Below are 12,691 nucleotides of genomic sequence, written 5' to 3' on the forward strand. Positions count from 1 at the left end.
TCTTGTGATAACCTACAGGTAGTAAAAATATGGTCGATGTCGACAGTGTACGGACAAATTCATAAAAATGTACAATAATGCTAATATATATGTTTCATGTATAAACATATTTACATAGTATAAAAAACAGAATAAACACATATAAGAACCATGTCATATTAATGTGATTCATCCAGTGTTCCTCGACTGCAAAATAATGTGACACAACTGCAAACAAGAAAACAAAAAAATCAAGTCCTATAGGTGCACAGTCTACGTATAATGTTTCTATCAACTTTCCCTAGTAGGGTGGATACAAAATACCATCGTATAACCAATGTATACTGTACCTTATAGTAAAAATATATCCATTAAAATTGACAGGACGTGTTATTCTATATTCTATAATATGCTAAATAGTGAGCGGTTGGTTAGACTAGTGACAATAACATTGTATATTACCCTAAAACACAAGATTCCCCAGCAAAAGTAAGGCATTTCCAACCTAAAACTGACAGGTATAACAATCTTTATTCTTCAAAATCCCATACATTTTAATCAAGAGTAAAACAACATAAAACACAACATAAAAACCCTTGAAAGCGCATAAAAAGTGCATTTTCATCACCATACTAAGACTTGTAATAAAGTCATTGAGTTCCACGCAAAGGCAAATTAGGCCTAACCCCTGTTGGGAGATTGTATTTTCATAGGAAACTACCCTATCATGCAAAAATACATGACACATCAAAAAATACACCAGCAGATGTAATCCATGTGGATATTGCGATCCTTACGCGTATTGCTGGTTTTATGGTCTTCTTCAGGAGTTTACAATTAATTTATAACCCCCAAGCAGGAGGGATTTATCTCAGTGTCTATGTGGAAGCCAGATTTTATTTTTTAATTATTTATTTTACTCACTTACATATGACTTTACTATAAGTATTAGCTTGAGGGGTATGCACTTTTTATGTGTTTTTTTGTATTATTGTTTGTATATCTATTTTTTAGTGGCTTAACATGTATAGTTTTTAATGAATAAAGCTTTTCATGATGGTAGTTTTGTGTTGGATGGACCTTACTCTTGCTGGTCTACCTTGGCCTTTAGGGTATATTTTAGTCTTCACACCAGCCATTTGTTGACCCCCTCTTACTTTTCTGACTAGATTCATGCATTATAGTGCCAGTCTAGATTTAATGATTAAATAAATTACTAGAGGTTCAAGAAAATCAGTTGGTCACCAGATACAACAGAGGCATGTTGCAAGGATACTCCACCAATGTCTGATCAACAGAGGTGTGGTCAACATAGTATCTAGTAATTACTAAAACATAAAAAGGACTGTAACATCTAGGTTCCTGATGGTTCGATTTGGCTTTTTCCATCAGCATATGTTCGGCCATTTTAGCGGCCAGCCATAAATCTGCTTCAAGTAAGCCAAGGAAAATCTCTCAAGACAAGATGTTTCTATCAAGTTTGAGTGGTAAGAAAAGACATCAGGGGTATATATCCTAGCAATCCTAGCTACTAACATCTGTAAAATGGTCAACCCCATTAATAACTGTATCATCTACATTACAAACTCATGGGATGGTATAAACAACATGATCATGCTTTGATCTTGACTCTGTTCTTCGGATCCATCCTACTAGATGGTTGTTGTGCTTCTTCCAACATAGAGATGTAGAGTTATGTATGATGATGTTTCATGCCGATAGGGTCACGTTCTCCTAGAGAAGGTAAAGCCTGAAATGGCTGTTGATTCCTTAGTGCCAGTAACCAACAATCTATCAATAGGTGAGGTGGAAACTGAACATTTTGGAAAAGACTTTTCATTGGACTAACATTTGAAAGAGAGGGCTACTTATGTAGCAAAACAGAACCTATTAGTCTCAACCTTCTTGGCAGGAACCTGTCATCATATGTACAGCCACTAAATGGCCACCAAACCATTATCCAAGATGGTAATATGTTTCACTCTCTGAGGTCAATCTCTGAACTGCCCCTTAGATTATAAAGGAAAAAATAAAGTTCTAAAGTAATGAATGCTACCTGGTAAGAGTCCGGTGGGCAGGATAAGCCTCCACTGGAGTCATACACCACTGCTTTGGGATTATCAACCAGCTTCCCTTGGAATCGGTGCTTACACACTGCAGTACCTCAATGCTGTTGGAGCTAGCTCGGTATTACGCATCCCAGCCTGTATGATGTCAATCAAGCCAGTGGGCATGGGACTGTATGAACAACTAGACCACCAACATGACTCTCCAGAAGAAGCATATGCAACATTCTAACTTTATTTTTGTCTTTATCTTACGAAGCATATTTCAGAGTCATATATATTCAGAATGCTATAGTAGAGGTTGTATATGTGATGGCAGATTCCCTCTAAAGGGGTTGTCTGACATTAGGAATTAAGACCTGCATTTTTCCTCAAAAGCAGTGCAGCTCTGTTCCATGGGTTGTGTCCAATATTACAGCTCAGCCCCATTCAAACCAGATAAATTGAATACTGTTAAGATCTGTTCGTGGTTTGCTTATAAATATGTTGGCTCAATTTATTAAAAATGTAACTAAAATATCTAAGAAATGGACTTTACTATGATAAAATGCATTAAAATGTTACTAAGAATTCCTCTTTGGTGATTCACCTTTGTTGAGGGTTATCTAAAGGCATGGATAGGATAGAATTCTGTATTTTATGAGAAATTGTAGGGTCATATTTTATGAGAAGATATATCTGTGCTTTACCATTGAATGAAATGAAACAAATTTCAGACATGAGATGGAGACAAGTATTAATACGATCAATGCATTGATAATGAGAGATGACTGTGGTTACCCATCTTAGACCTTCATGTGTTTGACTACTTTCACCTGTCAAATATTAGGCTCCACTTTTACGGTCGTACATCGTATGATGCTTTACCTATTATTGACAGGGCAATATTGATTCTAAAATAAGGTTTAAAAAAAACAACAACCCATAGCCAACAATAAAAAGGAGGTAGACAAAGTTGAGTGTGAAGCTACTCTGACCCATTATCATTTATGTAACTTACAGGTAACAGTCGCATCTCAATGTAGTGTAACAGATATGAAGACTCGATAATATAATACAGGACATTTAAATCATATTGTACATGGGTTGAGATCGTGATACCATTTCTACAGTATAGTTAAACATTATGCATAAACCTAAAATAAAAAAAAATAGAACGAGAAAATAGCTAATTTGTGTGAAATCATAGAATTTATCTGCATAGTTTGTTTTGTCTTTGGGCAAACTGGAAATAAGCTGCCATTGGAGTTTCCCATTCATTTTTGAAGTGGAAAATAAGTTTCTTTAAAAAAAAAGCAATGTGAACTTACAAGAAGCATGGTTTCGGAAATAATGCATGTACAAAAGTGAACAAAAATACACCAGGCAGGCACAACATTGTTCTGTGTACTTAAATGAAGATGCATACACTAAATAAAAAAGTATGTGTTACTCATTGTCTGCTTTAGCTAAGTAATGGCTGATGATATTGTGCATTGGTGTCACGATGCTGCATGGGTTAAGCTTAGGCTGAGGTTTACTGCTGTCCCATCCACAATGCAGCAGCAGCTAAAATTTTGCAAAGCTTGAATGTGTACCATTTATAGTCTCAGACAGCAAGATTTCCAAGTGGCTCCTCGCTTCACCATTACCACAGTTTCTTCCGTCCTTATCTTCAATCCACTGAGCTTCCAGGCAAAAGCCAAGCCATGGCCATTATCTCTCCATCTATAAAAGCATGGCTGCGCTAACTTAATTAAACAGCTAAGCTTATGACAGCCTTTTTAATGTAACTCTCACATGTAGCAGAAGCTCTCTTGCAGGCTTAAGTCTTTAGGAGACACTCTACAGGTGGCTGCGGTGAAGAAGCCGGAGTGGGGAAGGAGGTGGTGGAGGAAGAGTTGCCTTGTGTCACCAATATTTTTTGGTGGAGTTCTTCCCACTTGGAACGATTTGTGATCACGGAATCCAGCATAGGCTTTAGTTTTGCATTCATTTTCACAAGTGTCTGCAAAGTATAGAAAATTACGTATTAAATGACAAGCAATAACATTAACAAACTTTAACAACTGGAGCAAGTTTAGAGAAGAGCTACTAGGATGGTGAGCGGACTGCAAAGTATGTCCTACGAGAAACGGTTAAAGGATCTGGGATTGTTTAGGTTGCAATAAAGAAGACTGCGAGGAGACTTAATAGCTGTCTACAAATATCTGAATGTCTGTCACGGTGTAGAGGGATCATCCTTATTCTCATTTGCACATGGAAACACGAGAAGCAATGGGATGAAGCTGAAAGGGAGAAGACACAGATTAGATATTAGAAAAAACTTTTGACAGTGAGAGTGATCAATGAGTGGACCAGGCTGCCACAAGAGGTGGTGAGTTCTCCTTCAATGGAAGTCTTCAAACAGAGGCTTGACAGACACCTGTCTGAGATGGCTTAGTGAATCGTGCATTGAGCAGGGTGTTGGACATGATAACCCTGGAGGTCCCTTCCAACTCTAACATGCTATGATTGAAATGATATTTTTTTTATTTTTATAGTGCCAACATATTTCAGCAAAATGTACAGACATTGTCATGGTCATGAACACCACTCGCTCGCGACACACAAGCCTTGGACTGTAAAGGGGACCCCACTTCCCACTCCCTTGTCCACTCACCTATCACAATTGGTTGACAGTGATCTAAGTGCACACCACAGCCACTGCTCTCATCTGCACCACACTTTTTGCTGCCACCACTCTCTGTTTTGATAGACGCCTTCACTGGATCACACACTAACACATACACCACCCAACTTTTAGGTTTAATATACAAAAACAGTACAGTACTTAAAAAAAGTTACAAAAGGTGAAATAAAAAGACGTGCAATATAAAAGGAAATGTGTAAAATACAGATACGTCTTACGAATTGGATCTGTGAGAGTTTCTGGTGGAGGAGAACGCTGCAGGAAATATGGACAGATCTGCTATTCTCATTGTTTGACACTAATAATCCTTAGATGACATGTTATAAAGGGTCTCACCTGACCACTTTCTCCTCCCTCCGCTGAGGTTTGAATGGGATGTATGATTACATTCAATTCTAATGAAGTTTTAGCCCTCATTTATGCTCGGATCATATTTTTCCCCAGAAACCTCCTAGAGAAACAATATGGTCATCATCTTACTGCATCCTTCAAGCATTCTATACATACCATACATGACTATGATTTATATATAAATCAGGAAGATATTGCGTTCCTGTGGGTTGGCAGCTACCAAAAATATGGCATGGAAAATATGGTACTTCCATTGCCATGTTAGGTCTCTGATATGGAGATGCACCGTCTGCATTAGGGGCACATATCTTCACCTTGCATTGATTAGCATCTTTTTGGTAATGATGTGCACAGGAAAGTTTGCCCTTCCAACAACTATCAGCTACTTGCTAATTACTCTCTATACACATTCCATGTCTGCTCTCCATCTGATAACCTGCTTCAATTACCTGTTTACAGCAGAGGGTGAGTGGTATGTGCAGCCAGTGATCCAATGCCCCCTGCCTTTCATCTGTGTAACTTATAACTCCGTTTATGACTGTCACTCACTTTTTCTAATGGGACATAAAATCTGAATTTCAATTCAACCAATTAGTTTGCTTTTTTCAAGAGTTGGTGAAAATGAGTGTATACGCACACAAACCAAGGTATAATGCAAAAACTTTGGTAACATTTGAACCCAGGAGTCATCGCTGCAAGTCAAAAGTGCTATCGATGGAGCCACCACTGTGCAATCTGTGGGCGTTAAATGATCTGTTCTGATCTAGATTCGAGCAAAAAGCTTCACAGGACCTTGGTCCAGCAGCCATGTCAGTAGTCTGTGGGCTTCGGACCAGAGCTTGATGAATCTCCTCCTATCTGCTGGCATCCCTGTTGTCTCTTCTGATTTGTAGATCCGGCTTGGCATCACCATGGACCAGTGTTCTGCAAATCTTTTTACTCGGCCTAGCCTGATCTCTTTATGCCTACACTTTTTTATACTCCATTCCTGTTTTTCCTGGGGGCAGCCATGTATCTGAAAAATGGGCTGGTAAAGGAATCAGCTGTGTCCAGTACTCCATGTCCCAAATCTGTCTCTTAACTTTAGGTATTAATTTTTGCCAAAAATAGCACAATTGACTAAGCTATTGGCCTGGAATGTGAAATTGTTTTATAGCAGCTCAATGTGTCAAAACCAAACTCTCCATTTAAGACCCCAAAGTCTACTATGTAAATCATTTCAATTCAGCGTTAAATTATTAATATGGGATTACTCTACATTTACAAGTTAGACCCTGTTCATACTTTGTTTTGAAGGGCCTATAGGAAGTACTTCTGAATCTCCCAAAAATGGGAATCAGACAGAACTAGTAAATAAAGCACTAGACAGTTTCAAGAACAAACTGACATAAGTCTCACCAAAATATTATGAAGTATAAAGCAATAGGTGAAAATATAAAAAATAACTTTTAGGCTATGTGCACATGTAGCGTTTTAAAACGCTTACTAAAAACCGGACTCCTTCCCAGAAATCGCGCGGTTTTTTCTGCGCGATTTCACAGCGATTTTACCGCGATTATGATCGCGATTTTGCCGCGATTTTCACGTACGTTATTCAAGCACTTTCCAAGCGATTTGAAGCATCGCTTGGAAAGTGATTGACAGGTTGGTCACACTCGTCAAACATAGTGTTTGACAAGTGTGACCAGGTTTTTACTATTGAGGCCGCCTATGCGGCTTCAATAGTAAAAGATAGGATGTTAAAATGCTAAAAAAAAAATAAAAAATCGGTGTATATTTACCTTCCGGTGTCCCGCGCTGCATTCCCGGCCTAAGCGTTCCCAGTAATGCCTTGCGAGACCTGTGATGAGGTAGTCTCGCGTTGCTATAGCGATCTCGCGAGACCGCTAGAGTCACGCGAGACCACGTCATCACAGGACCTTGCCGCAAGGCATTACTGGGAACGCTTAGGCCGGGAATGCATCGCGGGACGCCGGAAGGTAAATATACCCCGATTTTTTATTTTTTATTCTTTTTTTACAGGGGTATGGTACCCAGGGCCTGGAGGACAGTCTCCTCTCCTCCACACCATGGGTACCAACCGCACATGAGACGCTTAACTTCCCGCATGGTGGGCATAGCCACATGCGGGAAGTAAGCGATTCTCATGCATTCCTATGGGTGCGGAATCGCGGCAATTCTTTGCGATTCCGCACAAAGAATGAGCATGCTGCGATTTTTTCCGCGATGCGATTCCGCCGCGGAAAAAAGCGCAGCATTAGCACAGCATGTGCGGAATGCCATAAGAATGCATGGTGGGCGTTCTGTACACGATTTTTAAGCGTTTTCGCAGCGTTTTCAAGCCGAAAATCGCGGCAAAAACGCTTAAAAATCGCTACGTGTGCACACAGCCTTAATCAATCATTTAAAAGTACCAATTAGTGTGTCACCCTGTGAAAATAAAAAAGCAGCATGCAGCTGCTTATCAGGCATATAGGTCTATACTTAAAAAAGAAAAAATTGGCCTAGCCTGAATAAGGGATATAGATAGTCACCCGAAGAATTCTCTATATGGGTGTACAAAAAACATCTATGGGTTTAGAACAATTGAGAACACTTTCCCATGAATGCCATGACCCTTTTGCATATATATATAGAGAAGAAATGCAAATTATCGGCCAAAAGGTCACAGAGGACCAAATATTGACAGTCAGGTGAGAATAATAAAAAAGGAACAATCTCACCCCGTGGATAGATGGGTCAGGAGTCCAGGAGAATCCTCTATTCAGTCCAACTGGAGGATGCAGTAAGGGAAGATGTAAAGGGATGTGACAGGGTATTGTCTTCCCTTACTGCATCCTCCAGTTGGACTGAATAGAGGATTCTCCTGGACTCCTGACCCATCTATCCACGGGGTGAGAGTGTTCCTTTTTTATTATTCTCACCTGACTGTCAATATTTGGTCCTCTGTGACCTTTTGGCCGATAATTTGCATTTCTTCTCTATATATATATGCAAAAGGGTCATGGCATTCATGGGAAAGTGTTCTCAACTGTTCTAAACCCATAGATGTTTTTTGTACACCCATATAGAGAATTCTTCGGGTGACTATCTATATCCCTTATTCAGGCTAGGCCAATTTTTTCTTTTTTAAGTATAGACCTATATGCCTGATAAGCAGCTGCATGCTGCTTTTTTATTTTCACAGGGTGACACACTAATTGGTACTTTTAAATGATTGAATCAGACAGAACCCACGGCGGAGCCATAAACATCAATGGCAAAAATAGAGCTCAAATGGACTCAATTTGTAATTTTTTTCCTACGGTGTCCTTCTACGTTAGGAGATTGCAATTTACTCTGGATTCATTCTTGATGAAAAGATGGATTCTGCTGGAACAAAGCACAGAGTCCATATGAACTCCGCTTGGGTCACTACAGTCTATGGCTCCATTTTTGTGGATTCAGATGGAACCCCTAGACACACTGCATAAGCACAGTATGAACAGGGTCTTAAGGACCTTCAAGATCAGGAATATGTTTTATCAAGCAAAGATTGTTCTACAAATGACATTATATTTAACTATAATGGTCCTTTATCTCTTATTTTAATTTCCCTGAAATGCTAAATATCTTAAATAATTTCTTTTATTGTAAAATTGCTTAGATTATTTCTGATGTAAAAGCTTAGATGTTCACCGTGCTCTGGAAAAAAAAAACTCCATTCATCTTACCAGATGGAATTTTTATTGTTCATTCAATAACATATTACTGCCTAATTAATGGTGGAGTAATGACTTGATAAATTGTCATTAAATACCAGCACAGCAGAAAACTGATGTCAGGCAAAATCGCTAAAAACCTTGAAATGTGGAGATGCCACAATTGCCACAATTCTTCCACTCTACGCTTATATACTAGTCTAAAGCAAACTTCTGTAGAAACAGAAGCCATCACTCATGGTCTTCACGGCTCACCAGTCAGATGCCATAATTTGGCAAAATGAACAAGTGCTCAGTGGCAACATATGGAGACCAGGTACATCATTCAATTTCATTCATTGATGCAGTGAGATGTGTGTCATTTATAAGTTGTCTAATCTGTGAACCATCGAAAATTCCTGTATTCAGTTTTATAATAGGATATAAGAAATAAGAAAGCTTGTTATGATATCGCGATTCTTCAGCAGTCTAAAATTTTATAAATTCAACCATATCTAAGACACTAGAGCTGATGGGGTCTATAAAAATTAAATTTTCTGAATTTGGGGGTGGGGGATGCTGTGTTATTAGTTATTTATTTGAGTGAAATACATATCGCATATCTCACTAATTGATCAACAAAAATTAACAAACTACATGATTATGATTGGCGGTCTCACTGTGATCTTCGTAATTTTGAGAAAGGCAGCAGCACTAAATATATATATATAGCTAAAAAAAGAATTTGAATGGCACTCACCGGGTAAAAAATTTCAAGACTTTATTGGGGAATCTTTGACAGGAGAACAGGAGCAAAAAACAGGAGTAATGATGATCGTTTTGTGCACACACTGCGTTTCCTCAAGTCACATCTGGAAGCGCAGTAAGGTGAGATCAGGCATTAATTTATCTTTATGCCTCTTCAGATGTCATCCTCCCAGCACAAGTGAATCAGGTGAGATTCTTTGAATTCTATCCCCAAGTCCCTTTTGTTCCATATAGTGGTGCCCTATGAAGTACACAATCTTCTTTTTACATATACTTTCACATAAAATTCTGTATGGTCACTAGCTATATTTTTTGTCCGCTGCAGAGTGATTAGTGATGTGAACGTAATAAAGCTGCTCAGTTGAATATTATCGTCTGCCATATGCATCAACATAACAACATTTGCAGCTTCATATCACTGATCTCTCAGGCATCAAGTAACAAACACAGTTCAGCTCTGCACTGCCCAGTTATTACAAGCTCCTTTGTGGAGGCGTGTAGGGGAGTTGAGCTATGCTACAAACTTGCTAACAATTATGTAACACTACACAGTGTAACACTGGTAGGTGTGGACCCACTGTGCCATGGACCGTGCTTATCCTGGAACGGAACAACTAAGTGAATACTTGGTATTTGCTATAGTCTCTGTTGGTGAGGATAGGCTTAGCTGCAGGTAGTCACCAGGTTCCACTCCAGGGCAACCCCCAGATCTGCAGCAGATGACCGTAGGGTCAGAGACACGGGTATGAGGTACAGGAGGATGAAGGCAAAGATGTGGTCAGCTAATCCGAGATCAAGGCAAACAGCACAGGTTCAATATATGTAGCTGAGTTCAGTAGCAGAGAGATCAGGATAAATGGTTAAGGACTCGGGTCAATAACAGATGAGACAGAACAAACATGCACAAACAGAAACTAGAGACAAGCTCCTAGGAACCTACATTCAGGCAAGGAATGGTGGGAGGAGCTGCCTAACAAACCCCCTGCTGCCTAGGGACTGACTGTTGAAACCCAACTCTGAAGTACACAAATAGTTACGTTCCAGTAAAGTCTGTCCGCGCCTTCCTATACAGGTGGAGACTAACCAGCAGAAGTAGAATGCAGCATATGTGGGAGAGAGGGTCCCCGCTGAGTGTCCAGGTCGGAACCAAGGGGACCGTCACCTAGGTTCCGGGGGAAACTGTTTCCGGGGGATAGAGTTCAGGGACGGACTGGTAAGACTGACCGATGGGCTAGGGGAGGAGCCGGTATAAAAGGGGCGGGGAATGAGAGTCAGAGTGAGTCAGCAGAACGGGACAGAAGTAGCAGGAGACCGTAGGAGCAACTGAGACCCAGAGCGACTCACCGGAGCCTGGAAGGAGGCCAGAGACAGAAAAGACACTCCCCCTGGACATCAGTGGGACGGCGCCGAGACGACTGTCCGAGAACCACTGCCCCGCATCGACCAGCAGCCGCTGCCGCTTCCCTCCAGCCCACGGCTGCGGCCTGCCCATGGTCACTCGCGGCCGTTGCCACCTCACTCCTGCCTGCGGCTGTGGCCTGCCCGTGGGTCCCAGCAGCCATTGCCGCCTCATGTCAGCCCACGGCTGGGGCCTGTCCCCCGCCGCCCGCAGCCGCCCCGCTTCAACCCATGGCTGCGGCTAGTTCTGGGCTGTCGGCGGCCACCACTGTCCTGCTCCAGTCCACGGCAAGGGCCGGGCTGTTGCTCGCCGCGGGTCCTCCATTGCAGTCGCTGGCTGCGCAGTTGGCCTGCCAGCCGCCACCCCTCATCGCCGCTGTTTGCCCCGATCCGGGGGCTGCGGCCCATCTGTCCAAGGACTCTTCCGGGGCCTGTCGTGCCCCTGTCTCACCGGAGCATCGGAACGCTCGAAGTCTGCAACAAATCTTCAGTGGCTGGGCCCAGCGGTTGCTACGCCGAAGAACCAATGTCTGGGATGCCGAGGGACGTCGAGCCGGTTAAGTGACACTATATAGTTAAGGACCCGTAGTCGGCCATACCACGGCCCTATAGTGATCGGCTTTGCCGGACGTAGCCGTGTTCTTAAATTTCCGTGTTTGCTTGTATTGAGTCCCTGCAAGGACAATTCGTGTTACCTTGTTCGGTTGCTTAGACTATCCCTGCGGATAGTTACCTATAAACCTAAAAAAGTTGTTACCAAAAACACATGACCGTCTTGCGTCTCGTCACTGCATCCTGCATACCTGCTAGTACCACATTTGGCGTAGTCAGCAGGATGCAGTCTCTGAGCGCAGACAGCGGTACTCCCGACCAAAGTGGGGCCGCAGGTGCCGCCGATAATGGGGGCCCCCGGTCCAGCATTTCTTTGGGGGCTAGGCTAAGCAACGTGCCACGGTTTTCCGGCTCCAATACCCTGTTGTGGAGATGGACAGAGCACATGCGGGGGCTCTTCCGTATGCATCCAATGACCCCTGATTTAGAAGCGAAGGTAGCTCTCATGGCATTAGATGGGGAATCCCGGAATTTGGTAATGTTGAGACCCCTGGGACACTGCAACACCTTTGCTAGGGTCTTGCGGATTCTGGAAGAAACTCATGGGGATCGAACAAACGTGGGAGAGTTGAGGACCCGGTTGTTCAGTCGAATGCAGGGAGAGGGGGAGACCATCACCCAGTATATGGATGTCCAGGAGCTATACACAGCCATCGAGCGGAAGGACGGAGTAGGGGTAGGACCCATTGACATTACCCTATGTGACCTGTTAGTGACTGGACTCCGGGACCCGTTAATAAAACAGGCATAGCGGGAGCAGATCCGAGTGAACCCACGTATAGCTTTCTCTGAGGTGGGGAGTCAGGCCCGGGTACGAGAGCAGGAGCAGGGGATGACGGTCCCCGTGGGGAAGGCCCGGGGCATGGAGGCATCCATGAATGCTGCCGGAGAGCCCCAGTACTGTAGACTGAGGAAGTGAGACAGGAGCTGAAGAGTATCCGAGGCAAGCTGGCCGAAGTAAAGAAGAGAACTGATCCCACGCCTTGGGGCCTGGCTTCAATGCCCGGGGCGGCCCGGCCTCGCAGTTCCGGTGCTATGAGTGCGGAGAACCGGGCCACTTCGCTCGAGAGTGTCCATGGCATGGGAGATACCCACCCCGACGGACATTAAACTAGAGGGCTACGGGCAAGGGGGACGCCGCTCGGAGCCGGAAGCCACAACAAGGG

General features: G+C 42.7%; 1 protein-coding gene across 1 annotated transcript in view; it reads right to left on the reverse strand.

The window, feature by feature from the left end:
- Nucleotides 1-3,000: 3,000 nt before the first annotated feature.
- PDE11A (phosphodiesterase 11A) overlaps nucleotides 3,001-12,691 on the reverse strand; it is an 825,102-nt gene continuing 815,411 nt past the window's right edge. The window contains exon 20 of the mRNA XM_073577434.1: nucleotides 3,001-4,032. Within this exon, the coding sequence (XP_073433535.1) occupies nucleotides 3,850-4,032 (183 nt within the window). The 3' untranslated portion in view covers nucleotides 3,001-3,849. The remainder of the gene's footprint in view (nucleotides 4,033-12,691) is intronic.

Source organism: Dendrobates tinctorius, unplaced genomic scaffold (genome assembly GCF_039654945.1).
Source record: "Dendrobates tinctorius isolate UK_male_01 unplaced genomic scaffold, ASM3965494v1 ptg000056l, whole genome shotgun sequence".
Taxonomy (NCBI): domain Eukaryota; kingdom Metazoa; phylum Chordata; class Amphibia; order Anura; family Dendrobatidae; genus Dendrobates; species Dendrobates tinctorius.